General features: G+C 44.4%; 1 protein-coding gene across 1 annotated transcript in view; it reads left to right on the top strand.

Annotated features, from left to right (window-relative positions):
• The window catches only part of FER1L6 (fer-1 like family member 6), a 152,581-nt gene that overhangs the window by 32,831 nt on the left and 94,860 nt on the right, over positions 1-24,890 (top strand). The window contains exons 2-7 of the mRNA XM_060243113.1: positions 8,068-8,150; positions 12,291-12,411; positions 15,783-15,837; positions 16,689-16,820; positions 18,883-18,945; positions 23,523-23,601. Of these exons, the coding sequence (XP_060099096.1) occupies positions 8,068-8,150; positions 12,291-12,411; positions 15,783-15,837; positions 16,689-16,820; positions 18,883-18,945; positions 23,523-23,601 (533 nt within the window). The remainder of the gene's footprint in view (positions 1-8,067; positions 8,151-12,290; positions 12,412-15,782; positions 15,838-16,688; positions 16,821-18,882; positions 18,946-23,522; positions 23,602-24,890) is intronic.

Below are 24,890 nucleotides of genomic sequence, written 5' to 3'. Positions count from 1 at the left end.
AACCATTGCTGTCCTTATGCAAAGGCTTGGTGGAACATCTCTGCCTTACAGGCCCTGTGAAACTGTAAAAGATCCCGCAGGGCCCTGATGTCTTCTGGCAGAGCGTTCCACCAAGTATATTAATGCTTTTTTTTTTTTTTAACTGTATATAGGTCTCGTTTCCCATTCATTGAGTCCCCAGGACCATTTCAATGTGGGAAAATAGTACACGGGGAAAACATAACCACTCTCTTCCTATGCCATGATTGCAATGCAAACTAGGACCACATGTAAAATGTTCCCATGGACCGGCTTAGTGAGAAAGGATTATTTGTCCCTTGCATGTAAATATCTCGGCTTTCTTTTCTGTGGTGGTCTTTACTGCTTGTATAAACCAACAAATAACAGATTTAGCCAAATATTCTTGTAATGCTGGCCAAAGAGAGAGGGAAGTGGTGATGATCCATCTATTCATGTTACTCTTCTCCATAAACATGACATTTTGTTCAGAAAAAAAATGTGTTTTCAATTACTTGGAAATCTGAAATCATTTAGACAGATGGTGCTGGCATACTTGGAGATCATTCCCTTCAATTTGTAATGTGTCTGTCTATATCCTGCAGTCTTGTTCTGTCATGATATATTAACATTGTATTAATGGGAAAGAACATATATTGCTGAAGTATTAAGCTGTCCAGATATTTTTCTAAAATTTCTAAGCAAAAACTAGAAGATTGATTCTTACAGCTCATGTTGTAGACAACACAGTTCACAGCAGGATCAGGGTTGCCAGCCGAGTGTGGGAAACTAGCAGGAGTATTTTGGGGATGGGAAGTGACATCACAACATCACTCCCAGTTTATATCTGGAGGTGACATCATGACACTCTAGGATATGGGTCCTCCTCACCCTTTCTGAGACTATGGGCACCTTTGGAATTCTGACACAGTGTGGTGGGCATACCTACAAAATGTAGGGTTGCCAAGTCCAATTCAAGAAATATCTGGGGACTTTGGGGGTGGAGCCAGGAGACTTTGGGGGTGGAGCCAGGAGACATTGGGGCAGAGCCAGGAACAAGAGTGTGACAAGCATAATTGAACTCCAAGAGAGTTCTGGCCATCACATTTAAAGGGACAGCACACCTTTTTAAATGTCTTCCTTCCATAGGAAATAATGAAGGATAAGGGCACCTTCTTTTGGGGCTCATAGAATTGGACCCCCTGGTCCAATCGTTTTGAAATTTGGGGGATACTTTGGGGAGAGGCACTAGATACTATATTGAAAATTTGGTGCCTCTACCTCAAAAAACAGCTCCCCCAGAGCCCCCGAAACCTCCAGATCAATTCCCCATTATACCCTATGAGAAGACGTTTCCCTCTCCACCCCCTCCACCCCCCCCTTTCTGGGAAATCTGATGCAGGAGACAGAACTCACTCACCTCCGGAGGTGCAAAGGCACATGGTCCTTTGGGGGCGTGGCTGGGCTCCCCTCCCTTCACCGGCCAGCTGACTGGGGGCGGGAAGCAGCCTGAGAAAACGGAAGAGCTCTGGCTGCTGCGATCGGGGCTGGGTGGGAAGGGCTGCCGTTCTCCCCCTCCCCCCCCCGCTTTCCCTTTTATGGCCAGCGGGAGGAGGAGGCTCCAAATCGGGGGTCTCCAGGCCTAGCGGGGGATTTGGGACCCCTAACAAAATGGCTGCCACAAAAGGGCTGCCACAGGAGGCCAGACACAAAATGGCTGCTGCTGAAGTTCCTTGAGCTGTTGTGGCAGCTGCTGCCAAAGCAACATTTTTAAATATATGCCCAGCCAATCAAATCTCCAATGACCAACCAGAAGCCTTGCAGTGATCGTTGGCAACTCTGAGTTGGGAAATTCTTGGAGATTTGAGGGTGGAGCCTAGGGAAAGTTGAATTTTGGGAGGAAGCACAATGGAGATGAGAGTCCATAGGTTCTACCTTCCTCTGCAGCCATTTTCTTCAGGGGAAACCAACTCTGTTGTCTGGAAATGTATTGAAATTCTGTGAGATTGCCTGGCTCCCCCTGCAGGCTAGCAACACTACTTGTTGGGCTTCTGTTGATGGACTTTTTGGGTTTAAACTTATTTTTCTTTCAGTACGGTAGAGAGAGACAAAACTGATGTTCCTTTTTTTAGTTTTAATGTTATATTGTTAGTTCTGTGTTGTAATTCTGTTATTGTGGTTAATGTGCTGGTTTTACTGCGGTGTTTTTCTTTGGATGTAAACTGAAGAGCCCAGTGCCGCAGAGTGGTAAAGCTGCAGTACTGCAGTCTGAGCTCCCTGCTCACGACCTGAGTTCAATCCCAGTGGAAGCTGGTTCAGGTAGACGGCTCGAGGTTGACTCAGCCTTCCATCCTTCTGAGTAAAATGAGTACCCAGCTTGCTGGGTGGGGAAGTGTAGATGACTGGGGAAGGCAATGGCAAATCGCCCCGTAAAAAGTCTGCTGTGAAAATGCTGTGAAAGCAACATCACCCCAGAGTTGAAAATGACTGGTGCTTGCACAGGGGACTAGTTTTACCTTCTTTTTTTTTAGAAAACTAACTTGAAAATTAATGATAGAAAGCTGGTATGCGTACAAACTTAAAAATTAAGATAAATATAAAGTAGGAAGATGAATTGAATTCCTACATAATACTGTACATTATTGTACAGCAGACCCAATATGGCATTTGCACTGGCAACAGAACTTCCACACAAGAGTTTTACACTCACTTTCCTCCATCAGTTACCATTTCCCTTGTAGCTTTCTTCCAATGCAACACTGGGAGCTTTTTCAGCCTTATTAAAAAATCAGTAAATGCCAGGATTTTTTCTTTAGCAGGAATTCCTTTGCATATTAGGCCATACACCCCTGATGTAGCCAATCCTCCTGGAGCTTACAGTAGGCCCTGTACTAAGAGCCTTGTAATCTCTTGGAGAATTGACTACATCAGGGGTATGTGGCCTAATATGCAAAGGAGTTCCTGCTACAAAAAAACCCCTTGTAAGCGCTATTGTACTATAGTGTTATAACGTTATAACAATGAATCCCAATGATCTACTAGTACCCCTGAATACCCAGCGTTTATTCGTTCTTCTTTTTAAAAATAAGTCTCTAGCCCTTTGAGTTGCAGAGATATGAAGGGAAAGATTTATCTGTGCAATGAAAGGAGCTGGGAATTGAGATGAGCAAACAGAGGGGAAACTCTTGTAAAGAGATATTTACAAGAAGAGGCAACACCCCCTTGCCCCCACTCTCTTCCTCCTCTCTTGCTCATGCCCACCCCTCCTTCCTACCATCCTGCTCACTCCCATCATTGCATTGCTGGTTCCTTCCCTCTTCTGGTTCTAATTGCTTTTCTTCTTGACAGCCGGAGGCTTGGGGCAGACAGTGTGCAGGACATGGAGTGAAAACCCTATTATGTCTTGAAACGTAAGCTAATGTACCGCATGGCGATCGCTACAGAGGCGACCAAGGAAAACCCACTGGTCCCTGGATGTAGCTCGCTAGACGCCCCGCCCATCAAGATCTGTGGCGGGAAGTTTAACTGGCCAGGATTGGACTGGTCAGACTGAGGGCAGTTCAGGGGCGGGACCCGGCCCGCGTGTTCTCTCTCTTGTAATGTACCACCGAATAAAGCATGTTGCCTTCAAACCGTCTCGTCACTCAGTACATTACAAACCCTATCTTGCACTCTCTGCACTTCACTATACTGCTGCTGCTACTGCTTCTGCAAGAGTAGGGGTGGGCTGCTGTTACAAGTGGGTTGAAAGAGAAAGGTGTCCATCAGCTGGCTATCACAGAAAGATGACTGGGGTGGGAGGTGGGAAGAGAGAGAAAAGGCAGCAATGGGGTGGGAGTCTTCTTCTTGCTCAATCCTGATGAAATCCTGATGAAAGGGAATGAAGCACAGCCACCTGCTAGATTATGTTGGCTCAGAGGAGCCATGCTCAATGGTAGAGATCTGCCACTGACACATAATGCAATCTTTGGTGTCTCCAGTTAAAAAAGGAGCAGGTCGTAGGTGAACATCCTGACCTGAATGTTGGAGGAGGGGAAGGAGGAGAAGGAGGAGGAGATTGGATTTATACCCCACCCTTCACTACCTGAAGGAGTCTCAGAGCGGTTTACAATCCCCTTTCTCTTCCCCTCTTCACAACAGACACCCTGTGAGGTAGGTGGAGATGAGAGAGCTCTGACAGAAACTGTTCTTGAGAGGAATAGCTCTGTGAGAGGCTAGTCCAATCTCATAATATTTTAGAAGCTAAGATGGGATGGCCTTGATTCGTACTTGGATGGGAGGCCACCGAAGAAGTCCAGAGTTGCGACGCAGAGGCAGGCAAACCACCTCTGTCTGTCTTTAGCTCTGAAAACCTTATGGGATTGCCATAATTTATTTGTGATGATGGCACTTTCCACCTACAGTAGGTGATAGGAAAGATCTCAACCTGAGTCCTTGGAGATCCGCTGCCAGACAGAGTAGACACGATTGTCCTTAAATAGACCAGAGTTCAGGCTCAGTAGAAGGTAGCTTTATGGGGTTCATCTCTCTTTGCTGCACTATGGTGACTCTGTCCTGGTGTCTCTGCAGAATGGGTATGTATTTTCAGGACAGACAAATGTCCTTTGAACAACTGCCCCACAAGGGTTTTTGCAGCTGGTGGAAGCGCTTACAAAAGACATCCCCTCATCATTCCCCTTCCAGCTGAGCTGTAGAGAGAATATTATTGTGCAACTGACCTATTCTATTAATTCTTCAGCAGATATACAGACAGAGTTTCATTACAAAGCAAATAAATTCAATAGGGTGAAAGATTCAATTTAATCCAAGTTTCAGTAAGACCGACACATCTACCAGCCTTTTAGACAGACCAAACATATGTTTTTGCAGGTTTGTGAAAGCAACGTCACCCCAGAGTCGGAAACGACTGGTGCTTGCGCAGGGGACCGTTCCTTTCCTTTAAACTGAACTTTCAGTAGCAACTATTGGTAAGAGAAGTGCCAGATAGGATCAGATGTCTTCTGCAGAGCTGTAAGCTCTCCTTCCTTGGAGGTTTTTAAACAGAGGCTAGATGGCCATCTGACAGCAATGAAGATCCTGTGAATTTAGAGGGAGGTGTTTGTGAGTTTCCTGCATTGTGCAGGGGGTTGGACTAGATGACCTTAGAGGTCCCTTCCATCTCTATGATTCTAAATGAGATGGCATCTAGGAAGGGTAATATAGATTTTTGGGGGGGTGGGGGGAGTCTGCTGGAAAGCTGTACCTTTGGAACTTAAAAGCAAGACACAATGCTGTCAGAATGGGATGCAAGGGGTGTTTGAAATAATTCCTTTTAAAAAATTCAGCTGCATTAACCACATGGGGCATTGCTCTGCACCTATCAGAGTATGCAATACCTATAAGACAAGTATTTGCATAATGCCGAGGGGTGGAATTCTAGCAGGAGCTCCTTTGCATATTAGGCTACACCTCCCCGATGTAGCCAATCCTCCAAGAGTTTACAAGGCTCTTTTTTGTAAGCTCTTGGAGGATTGGCTACATCAGGGGTATGTGGCCTAATATGCAAAGGAGCTCCTGCTGGAATTCTATCCCTGGCCACTTTGCCAGTTAAAGGCATAGGCCCTGTTCCAACAGTGCTCTTGTGCAGCAGCCAAGCTCTGAACAGTTGATCAATAATTCAACAGGGCTGGGAGACTGAGGACCAAAATTCATGGACACTCAATATGATTGATGGGCAGTGGACTCAAGAAAGACAAAAGAAAGTACTCCTTCACACAACACATAATTAATTTGTGGAACCTTCATGTCCGGAGGCAGTGTACCTTGACTACCAGTTGTTTGGGTAGGGGATAGGAATGTGCAAAAAAATGAGATTTTTCGTGTTTGGGTGTATTGGACCAGATTTTGTTAGGTATTTTCCAATATTCCCAGATCTCAATACCAGTGTGGTATTCAGATTCAGAATTTTTCTGGAACCCCTCCCCCTTTTTGTCCCATGATATTCTATGGGGACCATTGTCATCAATGAATATAATAGAAATATAATATAGAATATAATGGAAAATTGATCCAGGGGGGCTGAGGGGCCTGTTTTTAAAGGGAGAGGTATCAAACTTGCAGGATAGTTGCTGGTACCCCTCCCCAAAAGAACTCACAAAATTCAAAAGAATTGAACCAGGAGGTCTAATTCTATGGGCCTCCAAAGAAGGTACTCCCATCCTTCATTGTTTCCAATGGATCGGGGGAACAACATTTAAAGGGATCACAGCCTCTTTAAATGCCTTCTGCAAGCTGTGAGTGAAGGCATTTAAAGGGCTTGCAATCCCTTCAAATGCCTTCTCCAAGCTGAGAGTTAACTCCAGCAGCATTTAAAGGGACTAAGAGCCTTTTAAATGCCCTTTAACTGTGGCTATCTGCCATTCCCAGATAATCCTGAACCTTTTGGGGATTATTTGCAAACAGGTATATTGGGTAGCTGACACTGGACTCTGATCTGCATCCAGGTGAGAAAAATACCAAAAAGTATTTTGGGGTTATTTTTTGGCTCAAATACAGCCAATGCACATCTCTAGTGGGGGAACTGCATGCCCTAGTTCAAGGGCTTCCCAGAAATACCTGGATGGGTACTGCAAGCAAGATGGTACTGAACTGAATGGACCATTGCTCTGACCTAGCAGCACTTTTCTTATATACCATGGTTCTAAGCCTGCTTTTATGGTCATATGGCCTAATCCAGGGGTGTCAAACATGCAACCTGGGGGCTAGATAAGGCCCCCAGAAGGGTCCTATCAGGCCCACGAGCAAATCAAAAGTAGGTTTGCAATGTAAACACCTGAACAGCATACTCAAGATTGCTACAGCACAGACATTGTCTCCAGTTTTTGACACAGTAATTCAGAACAAGAGGTGTCAGTTATCAGAGACTGTTAAATAAACAAAATATTGCAAGAGTGCTAATGTTTTAAGCATATTTTATTTTAAGTTTTTTTTTTAAAAAAATCTTTAATTGTGTTTGTGTCCACTACCTGGCATTACATTTTATGACAGCCCAGCCCAACAAGGTCACATTTATGTCAGATCCAGCCCTCATAACAAATGAGTTCAGCACCCCTGGCCTAATCCATATAACTAGATTGGGACAATAATGTAAAGCACAGTCTGTTATCTTCATGAGGGGAATATGCCCATCAGAATTGTCTTTATCATGTTCTGATGCTGTTTTAAATGATTTTATTGATATTATTATGATTCTTTCATGGATTTCATCAGGGTCCTCCAATACGGTGCCCATGGGCCAGTACTTCCCTTGGCTCCGCTAAACTTCTCAGAGGTGGGATATTGTAAGGCAGAGCTTGTTATTGGATGCCCTCATTCAGATGAAAGAATTTTCCACTGTAAGATCAGGAGAACCAGTAAGCCGATATACTTTTCTTAGTCAGAGTTTGGTTCCCTTTTCCCTTCTTCCTCGGAGGTACAAGGGGACTGTTCTATTTGTCTCCACCTCCTACAGAAGCCATTTTGAGTTTTGCTCCATCTCCTTTGCAAGCTGCTTTTGGGGTGACATTCACGACTCCCTCCCAGTGTTCCCTCTAAGCTGAGCTAGCATGAGCTAACTCACAGATTTTTAGCCTCCAGCTCACATATTTTTGTCTTAGCTCAGGAAGGATGACCCCAGAACACACTAATTTATACAGTAGCTCACAACTTTAATGCCAGTAGGTCACAAAGTAGAATGTTTGCTCATAAGACTCCGCAGCTAAGAGGGAACATTGCTCCCTCCCAAATGGGCCTGCAGAAATATATGAATTATACTTCCTAACTATGGAAGTGACTTTTTTTTCCTTTTATAATGGATGGCAGTTTCAAAATGCAGGCATTTCCAACAAATAAAGTTCAGCATCTGATTAAATAAAATCAATTCTGGCGTTAGAGAAAACAGTATATATAAATTTTTGGCCACTTTGTGATACAGAGTGTTGGACTGGATGAGCCATTGGCCTGATCCAACATGGCTTCTCTTCTGTTCTTATGTTCTTAATATTTCTATGGCTTTTTAAAAAAGATATTTTTGATTTCTTTTTCTTTTTGCAGAAAAGGGCTCTTTGCTGGAATAAAGCTGAAGAAGAAGAAAAAAGGGGACAAGGGGTTAACGATTGCAAACAAAGGAGCTGTGGGTAAGACCTACTAGATCAATATTACAGCAAACAAAGAAGAAGCATAAGATGTCGTTCTTTCTAACGTCACAGGGCAATTCCTTCAGTGGAACCTCAGATAAAGTGCGTTATGTATTGCCTTGACCCGTCAACCTAGATGGGTGTTTCCAGATGGGAGGGTCAGGTGGTGTCAGCATGCCTCAGATAGGCAGGTCATGGAATGGGCCTTAATAAATGCATTCGTTGCCATTTATCCTGCCACTCTGACCAGCAAAAGCTAAAGCTTTCCTCTGATGGAAGTATCTATGGAAAGCTCCTTAGGCTGGAGGAAGATTTCAAATGTTGCTGAGAGATGCACAACGATAATACTCGGCCAGTGCTTTTTTTTGCGCAGGAACACACAGGAACGCAATTCCGACTGGCTTGGCACCAGTGGGTGTGGCCTAATATGCAAATAAGTTCCCCCTGGGCTTTTCCTACCAAAAAGCCCTGTGTGAAACGATAATATAGTGGGTTCAATGCATAGAGGAGACGTGGTTGCAGTGATCATGGCTCTCTTTATTAGTTATAGCACAGTAACGGCTGAACTAGAAGACTGCTTTTCTGGGCCAATGGGACCAACTATATACAGTTCAAGGTTCCCACACTAGGATGCCATTGGGTTATTTAAACCAGCAGGGGGCCTGTGATTGGAGCAGGGCAGCAGGGATTTGGATTCTACTGGCCATTGTTCCTGAGTCCCCAAGCTCCTACCTAAAGGCTCCAATGAGCCAGGCAGGAACACCATTAAATATACCCGTTACAGTTCACATACACAACAGAAACAATGATGACATCAGGGGGTGTGGCCTAATATGCCAATGAGTTCCCACTGGGCTTTTTTCTACAAAAATAGCCCTGTACTTGGCTATTAAAGGTTTTCAGCCTCAGGCCCAGAGCAATAGTACTGGCGACGGGGATGGAATGCCAAGTTATGGCCTCTGTCAAAACTTCTTAGGAGGATTTTGTACCAAAAATAAACAAATGTTTTCAATTACATTTATTGTTATATTTGCTTGTTCTTTTGTCAAAGGCATTAGTCATCCCCGTGTTGTTGATTTGTGTATATCATGGAATATGTTGCATGGGTTGTATATGCAATTATGTACATACAGAGGTGCCTTCAGGCCGCAACCAAACTTATGGTTACTCTAGCAAGGAGCTTTCAAGGCAACTGAGAAGCAGAAGCGGTTTATCAGTGCCTTCCTCTACAGAGCCTTCCATGGTAGTCTCCCATCCAAGTATTGTCCCTGCTTAGCTTGCCAAAACTGATGAGATTGGGTTGCACCATGATGATTTCTCTCTGTATATGCAGCTGTAGGATATTTATATATGCCATGGATGTCATTTATAAATAATATTATAATACTGCTCTATATGTATTCGAATAACATTGAAACATGTACCTTTTATTGAAACAAACATTTTATGGGAGAAGCTCCATGCAAGGCAATGAACATATTTATACAAAATAAAGAAACACAGATTTGATTTGCACAAGGGCGGAATAAAATTCAAACAGGGATTTTCGGATCAAACAGCAGAGATGTTTTGTGCTATCCTTGTGGCAAATAAACCAGTAACTAGTCATTCTCAGACTTTTCATATATGGAGCCCAGGGCTTTTTTTGTAGCAGGAACTCCTTTGCATATTAAGCCACACCCTCACAGCCCAATGTAGCCAATCCTCCAAGAGCTTACAGGGGTTTTAGTACAGGGCCTGCTGTAAGCTCCAGGAGGATTGGCTACACCAGGGGCATGTGACCTAATATGCAAAGGAGTTTCTGCTTAAAAAAAAAACCCTGCTGGAGCCTTTTTAGCACAGTTCCCACTGAGAGGCAAGCACATGACAGGAAGTCACATTATATTGGAGTCACGTTACAGGAAGAGGGAGTTATGATCTTGCTCAGGTCAACCTGGACCGTGGGCAGTAGAACAAGAGGTCTAGTGACAGGAATATAACGTAAGAGAACATAAGAGAAGCCATGTTGGATCAGGCCAATGGCCCATCCAGTCCAACACTCTGTGTCACACAGTGGCCAAAAAACCAGGTGCTATCAGGAGGTCCACAAGTGGGGCTAGAAGCCCTCCCACTGTGCCCCTCCAAGCATCAAGAATACAGAGCATCTGCCTCAGACAGAGAGCTCCATCTATACCCTGTGGCTATTAGCCACTGATGGGCCTCTTCTCCATATGCTTCTCCAGTCCCCTCTTGAAGCTGTCTATGCTTGCAGCTGCCACCACCTCCTGCGGCAGTGAATTCCATGTGTTAATCACCCTTTGGGTGAAGAAGTACTTCCTTTTATCTGTTCTAACCTGATTGCTCAGCAATTTCATTGAGTGTCAATGAGTTTTCTTATTGTGAGAAAGGGAGAAAGGTACTTCTTTCTCTGCCTTTTCTATCCCATGCATAATCTTGTAAACCTCTATCATGTCACCCCGCAGTCGACGTTTCAAGTAGCATTCAAGAGCTCGCAACTTGAACGCCAGTAGCTCACAAAGTAGAATTTGTGCTCACAAGATTCTGCAACTTAGAAGAGAACATTGGTCCCCAGGTCCCACTTGGAGGCTGGCATCCCTACCAGAGAACACTCAAGCCCCCACCCCAGGGCGGAGGGCTTATCTGTTCCCTCCCAAACACCCCTCTCCATCACTCCTTCACCCCCCTCCTCCGCCAAAACACCCACTCCCTCCCTTAGGGGAAAGGGGGGACACAGAGAACATAGAACATAAGAGAAGCCATGTTGGATCAGGTCAATGGCCTGTCCAGTCCAACCCTGTGTCACACAGTGGCCAAAAAACCCAAGTGCCATCAGGAGGTCCACCAGTGGGGCTAGAAGCGCTGAAGGAAAAACAAACCAAGCACAGAAGGTGTACCATATTTAAGAAAAAGACAAGAGTCAGAGCCATGGAAGATTTTCTTTTGCCATCCAGCTGCCACTCTTCGAATGCATTCAAAGAGACAGGAGTCGTCATGGCACCTTTGCTGCCCATGAAAAAACTCCTTCAGGGCAGCAAAAGTGGAGAGCAATTCTGGGGCTTGTGACCCCATTCCAGGGCCAGCGCATGGGACTTGGTGAACTAGGGAATTGCCTAGGGTCCCAGCTCCAAGCAGGGGCAGGGGGCGGGTGCCCCCTCCCTGCTTGCACCGTCCCTGAGCCTCCAGCTCATTTTTTCTTGGCTCTGAGGGATTGGAGGAGCTTCCCTGATCCCTCAGAGCTGAGAAACAGCGGCACTTCCCTTCCCCAGCATCCTCCAAGGGCATTGGAGGAGCTTCCCTGATCCCTCAGAGCTGAGAAACAGCGGCACTTCCCTTCCCCAGCATCCTCCAAGGGCATTGGAGGAGCTTCCCTGATCCCTCAGAGCTGAGAAACAGCGGCACTTCCCTTCCCCAGCATCCTCCAAGGGCATTGGAGGAGCTTCCCTGATCCCTCAGAGCTGAGAAACAGCGGCACTTCCCTTCCCCAGCATCCTCCAAGAGCATTCGAGGAGCTTCCCTGATCCCTCAGAGCTGAGAAACAGCGGCACTTCCCTTCCCCAGCATCCTCTAAGGGCACTGGGGAAGCAAAGCGTCAAGTTCTTTTGGCTCTGAGGGATCGGAGGAGCTCCGCAGATCCCTTAGAGCTGAGAAACAGTGGTGCTTCCCTTCCTCAGTGTCCTCCACGGGTGCTGGGGAAGCGAAGCACCAAGCAATGTTCCCTCTAAGCTGCAGAGTCTTGAGAGCAAAAATTCTACTTTGTGAGCTACTGGCATTGAAGTTGTGAGCTACTCACTGCATAAATTAGTGTGCTCTGGGATCATCCTTCCTGAGCTAAGACAGAAATGTGTGAGCTGGAGGCTAAAAATCTGTGAGCTAGCTCATGCTAACTCAGCTTAGAGGGAACACTAGCGCCAAGTGCCCAGCGCAATGACGTCACGTCTGGGCAGCAAAAAGTAAAACACTTCTCCCGGGGGAGAGGGCACGTTGGGGTTCTGCCTCAGGCGCCAGAACCCCATGCGCCTGGCCAGCCCTATTTAAAGGGCTCTAAAACCCACCTAAGAATCCCAACCCATGAATTGAAGACCATTGTGCTAGGTTCTTCATTTACAGAAGCCAAGATCATTTTCCCCCTCCATTAACCAGGTGATCAGGATGACACGGACAGTCTGCAGCAAGAGATACCTGCTGGGGATGAAGGAGAAATTACGTTTGATGATGCAGCCTCTACCAGTAGCTTTGGTTCCTCAGGGTCTTGGAAGAAGAGGTATTGTTCTGCTGGAGCACAAAATGACTCCTGGTTTCGGTGGCTCTATTTTTGTTGTTGATGCAGCTGGTGTCAGAAAATGAACATACTTGAAAAAGCTTCTCTCTTAGAAGTTATTGTTTTTATCCACGCTGTAGGGGGATGTTCTTGTCAGCAAGGAATTGTCAGAAAAGGGGAAAAAAACACACACCTGTCACCAGAAATAAGTCTAAGGTAGGGAGAGTTATGGAAGGAAAACTAGGAATAAGCGCTGCCGTACCGCATGGTGTGGAGAATGGACAAGATGTCACAGGGGGGGGAAAGGGAATTAATGAATTTGATCCAGACTTCATTGGTGTCAGTGGAAGGGCAGCTGCTGACTTAAATCACTTTTATTGCTGTGGCTGCGAAATCAACATAGTGATATTTCTTATATGTCAGAGACAGACAGTGGTATAAAGTTAAGCCACATATCTAGATAATAAGCAGAAATTCACAGCAATTTTTTTTCTCTTTGGGCTGGCTGACACAACTCTAAGAACCGATGAATATATGAAAGTCTTTGTCAAACACTCTGAGCTCATGGGTGCCATGGTGCCCATTGACACTTTCTTGGCATCTCGCAAATGTTTTTAGAAGAAGAGTTGGTTTTATACCCCACCCTTCACTCAGAATCTCAGAGTGGCTTGCAATCTCCTTCCCTTTCTCGCCCCATAACAGGCACCCTGTGAGGTAGGTAGGGTTGAGAGAGATCTGAGAGAACTGCTCTTGAGAGAACAGCTTTGAGAGAACTGTGGCTGACCCAAGGTCGCACCAGCAGCTCCATGTGGAGGAGTGGGGAATCCAACCTGGTTCTCCAGATTAGAGTCTGCTGCTCTTAACCAGTACACCGAACTGGCTCTCAAAAGCAGGTGGGACTTTTGCCTTGTGGGGCTTAGGGTTGTCAAGTTCAAATCAAGAAATACCTGGGGACTTTGGGGGTGGAGCCAGGAGACTTGGGGGGTGAAGCCAGGAGATATTAGGGTGGAGTCAGGAGCAAGGTTGTGACAAGCATAATTGAACTCCAGAGGGAGTTCTGGCTGTCACATTTAAAGGGACTGCACACCTATTAAATGCCTTCCCTCCATTGGAAATAATGGAGGATAGGGGCACCTTATTTTGGGGCTCATAGAATTGGACCCCCTGGTCCAATCTTTTTGAATCTTGAAGGGTATTTTGGGGAGAGGCACTGGATACTATGCTGCAAATTTGGTGTCTCTATCTCAAAACACTGCCCCCCCCTCAGAGTCCCAGATATTTGCAGATCAATTCTCCATTATACCTTATGGGAATCGGTCCCCATAGGAATAATGGAGTGCCAGCAGACATTCCCCCCGCTTTCTGATGACCCTGAAGTGAGGGGAGGGCCTCCAAACTGGAGGATCCCCTGCCCCCATCTGGGGATTGTTAACCCTAGTTATGGCTTCTGATTAGCCACTGGAGATTTGGTAGACAGTGCAGATGTTTTAAAACACTGCTTTGTCAGCAGCTGCCATCACAGTACAAGAATCTTCACTGGGTGACTGAATGAAATGTTGCGGCTGGCCCTGCCTCTTGTGGCAGCCATTTTGTGCCTACATTTCCTCCCTCTGTCTGAACTACCTCACAAGGTTACTCTGTCCAAACTACCTCAGCAGGTTACATTGAAGATGAAATGGCAAGGAGAGAACTGTGTATCCTACTCTGGGCTTCCTGGAGGAACAGATAAGGTGTTACCACCCCAAAAGGTCTGTCCCTGGTGACCACCCACCTCACCCCTGTTTTCCAGGCAGCTCTTTTCAGTACTTCCTTTAGGCAAGGACCCGTGGCGCAGTGGTAAAGCTGCAGTACTGCAGTCAGAGCCCTCTGCTCACAACCTGAGTTCGATTCCAGCGGAAGCTGGTTCAGGTAGCCAGCTCAAGGCTGACTCAGCCTTCCATCCTTCTGAGGTCGGTAAAATGAGTACCCAGCTTGCTGGGGGGGGGGGGGGGTGGAGTGTAATGACCGGGGAAGGCAATGGCAAACCATCCCGTAAAAAGGTCTGCCGTGAAAACATTGTAAAAGCAGTGTCACCCCAGAGTCGGAAACGACTGGTGCTTGCACAGGGGACCTTTCCTTCCTTTCCAGGGTAGTGGTACACAAGAGATAAATGCCTTCTCTAAGCTGGCTGACAAGGCAGTGGGAGTTTCAAGAGCCACACAATATGTGACTCCCAAGCCACTGTTTGGCCACCCCTGATCTATATTAAGGTATTCTGTTTCTGTATGAAAACTGTTTTTAAACAGGAAAATTAAAAACTTAATTTTCCTGTTTTCCTGATCAGGGGTGGCCAAACTGTGGCTTGGGAGTCACATATTGTGTGGCTCTTGAAACTCCCACTGCCTTGTCAGCTGGCTTAGAGAAGGCATTTATCTCTTGTGTACCACCACCCTGGAAAGGAAGGAAAAGTCCCCTGTGCAAGCACCCGTCGTTTCCGACTGGGGTGACGCTGCTTTCACAATGATTTCACGGCAGACCTTTTTATGGGATGGTTTGCCATTGCCTTCCCCGGTCATTACACTTTCCCCCCAGCAAGCTGGGTACTCATTTTACCGACCTCAGAAGGATGGAAGGCTGAGTCAGCCTTGAGCCGGCTACCTGAACCAGCTTCCGTTGGAATCAAACTCAGGTGAGCCCAGGGCTCCGACTGCAGTACTGCAGCTTTACCACTGCGCCACGGGTCCTTGCCTAAAGGAAGTACTGAAAAGAGATCTGCCTGGAAAACAGGGGTGAGGTGGGTGGTCACCAGGGACAGACCTTTTTGGGTGATAACACCCTATCTATGGAATTTTCTTCTCCTTGAGGCTTGTTTCGTGCCTATCCTATTCTTTTTTAGGCACCAGACCAAAATATTGCTTTTCCCCTCAGGCTTTTAATTAAAGGTAGAGTTGCTAACAGCCTGGATGTAGGGGGGAAAATGCCCTGATGAAATCTTATTTAGCAGGTGATGTAGTTTTACCCCCATGCCATGGAAAGCTTCAGCAGCCCATTTCCACACATTCAGCCATAAGGCAGATTAGACAGGCGTAAATGAAGCCAGCTTTGACTGAGCCCATTTAGGGCTATGTATTCTGTACAGTAGATCCCTTTGGACCTTTTGGGAGCATAACTCAAGACCTTTATACATGCCTTGCAGAGCATCTCTTCTGCCATTGAGTTATGGCCCCTTCACTGTCCTTTATCTGTCCCTCAGGTGAACTTTTAACTGTGGTGATAGTACTCTTCAATTTTAACTGTTACTGAAAGCGGTAGGGAATTATGCTAAGTCACGTTGCAAAAAAAGCTACCTCTTTTTAAATGCTGATGTATGTCCATGTGTTCTGAACCATAAACAGAGGAAAGTTGGTGTCGAAGATCCATGAAGGGGAGCCAAAATCTCAGAATTATCAGGTAAAGTGCAAATCAGTGGCCAGGATATTGACTGGGTGCTGATGGGAAACTGCATGCAATTTTTGTGCCTTTTAAAATGCTGTTTACAGACACCTGCTGCCAAAATGGGAATCAGTATTAACTGTTATATTTTTAGCTAATTTAGTAAGTATGGATTGGGGAGAAATGACTTTGGATGAACCAATGGCAGGATCTGAAATTTTTCACTGAAATTTGCAAAATTCGATAGCATTCCCACATCTCATGGGACAAATACAGACAATCAGAAACATCAACGTGGATCTTGGATTTTTATGGTTGAAACATATGTTTATGTTTAATGTATGGAATTTATTTTATTGCATATTCTGTTTTTTAATATTTTATGTGGTTTTTAACTGTTGTTAGCTGCCCTGAGCCCATTAGGGGAGAACTGGATATAAATTTGATAAAATAAAATAATAAATCTCAGTATTTATTCATTTAAAACATTTCTGTGGTATCTTTCCACATAAATAGGGTCCCTGAGGTAGAGTTTATTTATTTATATAAAACAGTGCTATGAAAATGGAACGCCACAAGATGTGCGAAAGTCATTTTTCTTCTCGGCCATTCGCAGGGCCTATCAAACTGGGGGTTTTGCAGGGTCTCTGCTAAGCAATCTGTTTTGATTGCTCGGTTTTCTTATCCCTGGGCATCTAGGTTGACAGCTTGCTCTTAGATTAATTGTATTTTCATGTTTTTTATTTAATTGAGATTTTATGCCTTTGGACTGATCTTCTGTAAAGCTGCCTCAAACCTCAAATAATGCAACAAATAAATGGCCAAGCAAACAACCAGTGAAATAAATGTGCTGCATTTCACTCCGACAGATTGCCATAACCATCATTGAAGCTCGGCAGCTTGTGGGCGAGAACATCGATCCTGTGGTGATTATAGAGATAGGGGATGAAAAGAAGCAGACGACAGTGAAGGAAGGAACCAATTCACCCTTCTACAATGAAGTATGTGCTTTTCTGCTTCCTGCGACGTCCTTATCTTCTGCAGCAAAATTAGGGAAACTGCAAAACCGATGTCCCTGTTTAGTGTGTTTTCTACTTTAAAGCAGAAATAAATATGGTCTTAAAATCATTTAATCCCCTGTTTACATTTCAGTGCTTCAATCTACTCCACCTTCTTCATAGAAAAAGAGGAGCCAGAGCTCATCAGCACAACTCATTTGCATATGCCATACACCCCTGACATCCCCGGAAGGTGTACTAAATTATATCTGCTCAGCATTTACCTTAAAATGCTTCTTGAATTATAATTGTCATAATAAAACCTGACTCCCATCATACTTTTAAAATGACTTTCTCCTATGTGGCCACAGTGGCATGGTGAAGATTTCCATCTGTCTGCTTTATATTTATTTATTTATTTATTTATTCTATGACTTATATCCCGCCCTTCCCATAAATGGCTCAGGGCGGCTCACACCAAACGACAAAACAATAAACAAAGTGCAAAATTATTACAATTTAAAAGTCAAAGCATTTAAAAACCTTAAAATCTTAACATTAAAACTATACCGTATATGTATATATAAAACTATATGTTTTGATTATTTCCCCATTTTTTGTGGGGAAAATATTAGAATGTTTGTCAAATCTTTGAATTTAGCAAAATTCTCACAGGGGGTTTGAAAAATGGAGCCCAGAAGCAAGTATTTGAGGGTGTGGGGGTGGGAAAGGAAGGAAGGAAGGAAGGAAGGAAGGAAGGAAGGAAGGAAGGAAGGAAGGAAGGAAGGAAGAAAGAAAGAAAGAAAGAAAGAAAGAAAGAAAGAAAGAAAGAAAGAAAGAAAGAAAGAAAGAAAGAAAGAAAGAAAGAAAGAAAGAAAGAAAGAAAGAAAGAAAGAAAGAGGTTCCGGAGCTATGCTCCTGTGAGCTCCTGCCCAAAATGAGGCCTGAGTAAAACTATGCTGCAAACTTGATTTATGCTAGGGTTGCCCTCCTTCAGGTGGGGCCTGCAGATCTCCCACTATTACAGTAGATCAGACAACAGAGATCAGACCCCCTGGAGAAAATGGCTGTTTTGGAGGGCGGACTAAATGGCATTATACCTTGCCAAGGTTCCTTCCCTCCCCGAACCGTCCACAGGCTCCATCCCCTCCCCCAAAGTCTCCAGGTATTTTCCAACCCAGAACTGGCAACCTATTTTTTACCACTATAATTGTCATGGCCTCTTCCAAAGAATTGTGGGTTTGCAGGTTCCGACAATTGTTAGTGATCGCTTACGTTTCTTATGGAGCTTCAGTTCTCAGGAGGAAGGAATGGCATATAAAGTGGCTTGTGTCTGTGTTATAGATCGCATTTAGCAGCTGAACACTTCAGGTGTTGAGAGCTCTTCACAGTAATCGTTACAACTTTGAAAGGTGGGAGGTTGGATCTAGACTATCAGCAGAATGGAACTTTCCTGTCATCACTTCTCCCACTAATCTTCACAAAATGGTGCTCCTGAGGGGTGTGGGATTGTGCAAAAGGACTTATAGGAGAGGACAGCTATGAAAAGGGGGAATCGGCGAAAACTGCCACGTAGTCTGGGTCCAACACTATGGGTGCTTTCACACACCCTAAACAATCCGTTTTAATGAAATTTGCTGTTAGGTTTTACTGTGTGAAATGGAAAAATCCATTTGCAAACCATAATCATGTGAAAGCACCCCATTATTATTATAATCATATTGTGGGTAGGTGATTGGTCGCCTAGTGCATTGTAGTCTACCAACATTTCCACTGTATTTCAACAGATCCCCCTCCTTACTACATCCCTGGTCCCATGAGGTTTTGTCCATGCAGATATCATGATCCCTGGCATTAAAAATCAGGGGCTTCCTCCCACTATTTTCAGCTGGTAGGCTCAGCATTGCTTACTTGTGGTGGGTGAACACTTACTCCCAGTTCCTGCCTTCAAGAAACTGAGGAGGGTTTCTTAATGTAAATCTTAGAACTTGTTAATAAACATCAAAGTGGACATCATCATAATACACTAACTTTGTATTTTTTTCAATTTTTCTCTCCCTCTCAGTATTTTGTGTTCGACTTCCTTGGGCCCCAAGTACATCTGTTTGACAAAATCATCAAAATCTCTGTGAGTATACACATCTGAGGGTGGGAGAAATGAATGGTGATTCTTGCATCATAAGTGCTCTTGTCAGATCTCGAAAGCTAAGCAGGTTTAGCTCTGGTTAGTATTTGGATGGGAGACCACTAGGGAAATTCAGGGTTGCTACATGAGGCAGGCAATAGCAAGCCACTTCTATTTGTCCCTTGCCTTGGAAACTCTATGGGGTTGTCATAACTTGGCTGTTGACTTGATGGCACTTTCCACTATAGTGCTTTCAGGAGATGCTGGTAAGAAAGAAATGAATAACGAGTATTGAATGCTTTACATCAGGTGTGTCAAACTCATTTGTTATGAGGGCCAAATCTGACATAAATGAGACCTTGTTGGGCCAGACCATGTTGGGCTGGGCCATATATGTACCTATTTAATATTAGATAGAAGAGATATAAACTTTGTAAAGGACACAGACAAACACAATTAAATTTTTTTTAAAAAAACCTTAAAACATGCTTAAAACCTTAGCACTCATTGGTCTTAAAGGTGCTTTCTTTGTATTTCTCCCATGGGATCCAGTGAACTGGGCAAAGGAAGCTCTGGCTCTTTCCTTCCTTCCCCAGGGGGCCAGGAGGGAAGGAGCCTCAGCTAATAAAAGGCTTAGCTCAGTAGCTCTGTTGTGCAATTGTAAAAGCCAGACAAAGCAAACTCTTCCTCCCCCTCCTTCCTCCCCAAGGGAGGAGCCTCAGCCAATGGAGAAAATGAGGTTTTGCTCTGTAGCTCCTGTGCTAGCCTTGCAAAGCAAGCCTTGCAAAGTGGAAGGAATGCAGAAGGAAGCAAGAGAGAGGGCAAAGGAAGCAGATGACAGCCAGTTGCTCATGGGCCTGGTAGGAGCCCTCTGAGGGCCTGATTTGGCCCCCGGGCCACATGTTTGACACTCTCAGTAACATGCAGCTAGGCTCTTGACTTGCTGCTTCCACACTGGAGTGTGCAATGCAGTTTAGGGAGGAGCTATGGCTTAGAGGAGGAGCATCTGCTTTGCATGCAGAAGGTTCAATCCCCGGTAGCATCTCCAGAGAGCCAGTTTGGTGTAGTGGTTAAGTGTGTGGACTCTTATCTGGGAAAATTGGGTTTGATTCCCCACTCTTCCACTTGCACCTGCTGGAATGGCCTTGGGTTAGCCATAGCTCTGGCAGAGGTTGTCCTTGAAAGGGCAGCAGCTGTGAGAGTCCTCTCAGCCCCACCCACCTCACAGGGTGTCTGTTGTGGGGGGAGAAGATATAGGAGATTGTAAGCCGCTCTGAGTCTCTGATTCAGGGAGAAGGGCGGGGTATAAATCTGCAGTCTTCTTCTTCTTCTCCAGTTAAAAGGATCAGGTAGTAGGTGATGTGAAAGACCCCTGCCTGGAACACAGGAGAGCTGCTTCCAGTCAAAGCAGACCATTCTATTGCCTGCTGATGGATGCTTAATCCTCTTCAAGTCATTTTTGGGTAGATTTTGTGTCTTTTTCTTTTAGCTAATTCACTAAGTCTTATTTTCCTGGATACCTGAGGAGCCCCCCTTGTATAAGCAGACTCCTACCCTGCCTGTGGATGACCTGCTTATGATGCTTGTGTGATTGGCGTAGGGGCTGCCACTTTAGTCATTAGTAGAGGTAAAAAAGCGATGATTATTATAGCAGCCCATTACCGGATAGATTTCCCTCATTTGTGGTTTTGTGCTTTATAGTTCATCATTATACCAGAATTTAAGATCAGGCAGTTAATGCAAAGCCCAAGAAATTAGGACAGATTTTTAGCAACTGTGAATTTAAATGGTGAGTCCTTGAGAAGCTACCGAGGCCCTGGGATTTGCCTTGATGGAGGGTCTATCCTTTGATTGCAGTGCGAAGTTGGAAGGAAGTGGAGCTTTTCAAAGAAATGTTAACCTACTGCAGGGATAATAGTCACTCTTCTGGTAATCAGATTTATTTTCGCTGCCTTACTCCATTGCTTTTAAAACAAAATACGTCAACAAAATAAAGCAAAGAGAATGAAAATATATATATATATATATATATTTACTCAACAAGGAGAAACTATATTATCCCAGGCAGGAATCTTTAATTCTATTACTTTGTTTGTAGGTATAGAATAAACGAAGACCTACAAGGTCATAGTCCAGTAATGTGTCCAGCTATTAGGACATGAAGAATTAGATGATTTTCACAGGAAAAGACACAGAGAGGTGAAGCAGGCTGAATTTCATATTGGTTTCAAACAGAAGGAGGAGGAGGAGGAGGAGGAAGAGAAGGAGGAGGAGATTGGATTCATGTCCTGCCCTTTGCTAGCCAAAGGAATCTCAGAGTGCCTTACAAAACTCCTTTTTCTTCCCTTCCCCACAACAGACACCCTTGTGAGGGAGGTGGAGCTGAGAGAGCTCTCCCAGAACTGCTCTTGAGCAGAACAGCCTTGAGAGAACTGGTGGCTGACCCAAGGTCACATCAGTAGTTGAACGTGGAGGAGTGGGGAATCAAACCCGGTTCTCCCAGATAAGAGTCCATGCATTTAATCACTACACCAAGCTGGCTCTCACTTAACCACTACACCAAACAGGCAGATGAGCCTTTGAATGGGGGAGGAAACTATAGTGTTCAGTTCAGTATTTGGAGCATAGTTATTTGAATAGCTAATTGCGTTCTAATAACCACAAGTATGGTCCATGGACCATTCCACTGTAGTAAGCAAAAGGCCAAGGTAGAAACAACAGTGAATGGAAGACCTTCCATATTGAAGTGTGCAGTGCAGTTTAGGGAGGAGCCGTGGCCTAGAGGAAGAGCATCTGCTTTGCATGTAGAAGGTCCCAGGTTCAATCACTGGCAGCATCTCCAGTTAAAAGGATCAGGTAGTAGGTGATGTGAAAGACCCTTGCCCGGGACACTGGAGAGCTGCTGCCAGTCAGAATGGTCCAGTCTCTCCCTGGTAGGCTAGTGATCTGTAGAAGGCAGTTTCATGCATTCAAGATCTTTCCCCAAGGGGAAGAGTAGCATGAATTGAGCTTCATTTGGAAGCATATTCCACCTGCATGACCATAGATGCCTGATGGAAGGGATGCTACACTGGTGCGGATGTACATCTGGAATCACTTATATTCTGCACTGAAGATGCTCATTGCAAGACACAACACTCATGTATGGTGAACCTGCTGGGAAGGGTACTGGTTCTGGTGGTCCAGATCCTTCTTTAGTCGGCAGAGCACATAAGGCTTTAACACAGAGGTGCTTGTATTGAATCTGAATAGACCATGTGGCTGCAACGTTATAAAGTTAACACAGAGCCGCCATTTCAAGTTGAAACAAAATAATATCTACTTTATTCTAGAAAAGCACGTCTGATAGTGTAGGGTAAGAGACAGAGAAAGATCCTATGCTATCCACCAGATGGGGGTGGATGCAGACAGGAGCATCCTGAGGCCCCAGCTTGTGTTGGTGGAAGGAGGAAAAGAGAGAGCAGGAAGGAAGCTGCTTTTCCCTTGGAGTGTTCGATCTGAACTGTGGCAATCGAGAGTAAACTGCCTGCCTGCTCTGCGGTTACTTGCTTCTGGAGGTCTGAGGCACAGAGACATTGCACCAGGTACTTCCAACAGAACCTAGGGCAAGAGAGGTGCAAACACATCTGTGTGAGGTAGCTTTTACCCAAAATGTCCTCACCAGGTCTTTCCAGATAGTGGTTTGATAGTTGCTCTGCTAACAATGCAAGACGCTTTCCCCTGATGCAAGAAGCACAACTTTTGGCAGAGTGGAGCCATGGGATCTAGCCCAGTTTATTTTAGTGCAGCCACTACATAGCCATTGCTTAGTTGATCAGGGATAGAATTCAAGTATCTCCCCCCCCCACACACACACATACATTGTTATCTAGCCATTGTGGTAGGGACGGTGGCTCAGTGGTAGAGCATCTGCTTGGTAAGCAGAAGGTCCCAGGTTCAATCCCTGGCATCTCCAAAAAAGGGTCCAGGTAAATAGGTGTGAAAAACCTCAGCTTGAGACCCTGGAGAGCCGCTGCCAGTCTGAGTAGACAATACTGACTTTGATGGACCAAGGGTCTGATTCAGTATAAGGCAGCTTCATATGTTCATATATGTGTTTTCTGCAGTTAATTTTTTGGTAAACATGCCACACTTCCCCAGCACGTAAATCACACCCTAAGTGTGAGAGTCAGCATGCTGTAGTAGTTAAGAGTGACACACTGTAATCTTGAGAACTGTGTTTGATTCCCTACTCCTCCGCATGAGGCCTTCTGGATTACCTTTGTCCAGTCACAGTTCTCTCAGGACTCTCTCAGCCCCATTTCCCCCACAAGGTGCATGTTCTGAGGAGAAAAAAGGATGGCGATTATAAGCCACTTTGAGAGAAAACTGGAGTATACAAACCTCCCCCTTCTCATTGTTCAGTTATTCTACAGCTGGATTATGACAGGGTCCAGGAACTGGTTTGAATGTATATAATTTTCACTCTCTTTTATTGAAAATGCCTGGTTCTTATCGTTATCCATATAAACTGTAATTGATCTGTGTGAGAAATAAGCTTTATGTACTGGACATGTAATCCTTGCATGTTTCTTCAACAGGTTATGCATAACAAGTTGATAGGGAGTATGCTGATTGGCTCCTTTAAAGTAGATTTGGGGACAGTTTACCTTCAACCAGGTAAGAGATATGTTTTCTACTTAACCCTGTCTTGTTGAACAACTTTGTTGTTGTTGTTGTTGTTGTTATTATTATTATTATTATTATTATTTTGCATCAGCTGTTCTCAGGGCTTATTCACAGGTTCTCTGAGCACATGGCCTGTCGTTTTTAAAATCCTGGGTGGTAGATGTGAGCAGATTGCAAGATCATAGAACCAACCAAGGATTCATTCCAGATCATGATCGTTGCAGTGTGAGAAATGTCAAAGAGTTCTGATTCTGAGTTTTCTTTTTTAGTGAAGGCTCATTTGCAGAATTATTCCTGGTCAGTGAGTCATGCGAATAGATTTCTCTTCCACCATGTCTGGTAGCTTTGTAAAATCAACAGTCCAGCCCTCTATTCTGAAGGCAGAAAAGCCAATCATCCAACTTCCAGAAAAATCAGCTGCTCGTAAAAATGTGTCATTTCAAAAATCCAATTGAACTGGAACTATAGACATCGCAATATACTCGCCTGCTGCTGAAAAGGGCAGCCATGTGTCTTAGTTTTTACCTCCTGCGTAATATTTAGTAGATGAACTGACATTTTGACATTGTCTGTTTTCCTCATCCTGCTTTGATGTTGTGGGGGAGAATTAAATTTACACATGTGTAAATGTGTAAAATGGAAGCCATGTGTGTATCATTGTCACATCTTATTTCCATCCCAGAATAAAATATATGTTCCCGAAATGTCCCCAGTGTACTCAAACGATAAACCTTTCCCACTGATACTACTGTAACATTTGAAGTTGTGAATTCTTAATTTCTTTTTTCCTCTTTATTGGTTTTATTTTCACATATGGCGCTTTGTTGGTGATGGAAAAGTCTTATTCCTTTTGGAAATTTCTTTTATTAAGTTTCATACAGGGAAAATGGGTGTGTGTGTGTGGGGAAATAGTAAGGATACAAATACAAAGAGGGAGAAAAATAGAATGCAACTATTTCTACTTTTTAAAAAAAGAAAGTCTATAGTTCATTATACCTGCAAGTATTCAGAATTATTACATAAGCATTACCTTTAGATTCTACAAACATTTTATGACCTTTGAGTATTTTTATAAAATCCTACTGTTTGGCAAAGCATTTAATAACAAACTCCAAATGTATATGTCATATTACAGAGCCAGATCAAAATATCCTCAATCTCTAAAACAAAAGAAAAGGAAGGGAAATAGCAAGAAATTCTGGCCAATCCAAGCTTATTAACCACCAATATAAAGCATCTAGCATTGAAACCTTCTGGCATTTAACTTAGATAAAGGAAGT

The sequence above is a fragment of the Heteronotia binoei genome, chromosome 7 (assembly GCF_032191835.1).
Source record: "Heteronotia binoei isolate CCM8104 ecotype False Entrance Well chromosome 7, APGP_CSIRO_Hbin_v1, whole genome shotgun sequence".
Lineage (NCBI taxonomy): Eukaryota > Metazoa > Chordata > Lepidosauria > Squamata > Gekkonidae > Heteronotia > Heteronotia binoei.
Note: the sequence above shows the minus strand (reverse complement) of the source record. Positions and strands in the feature narration are given on the sequence as shown.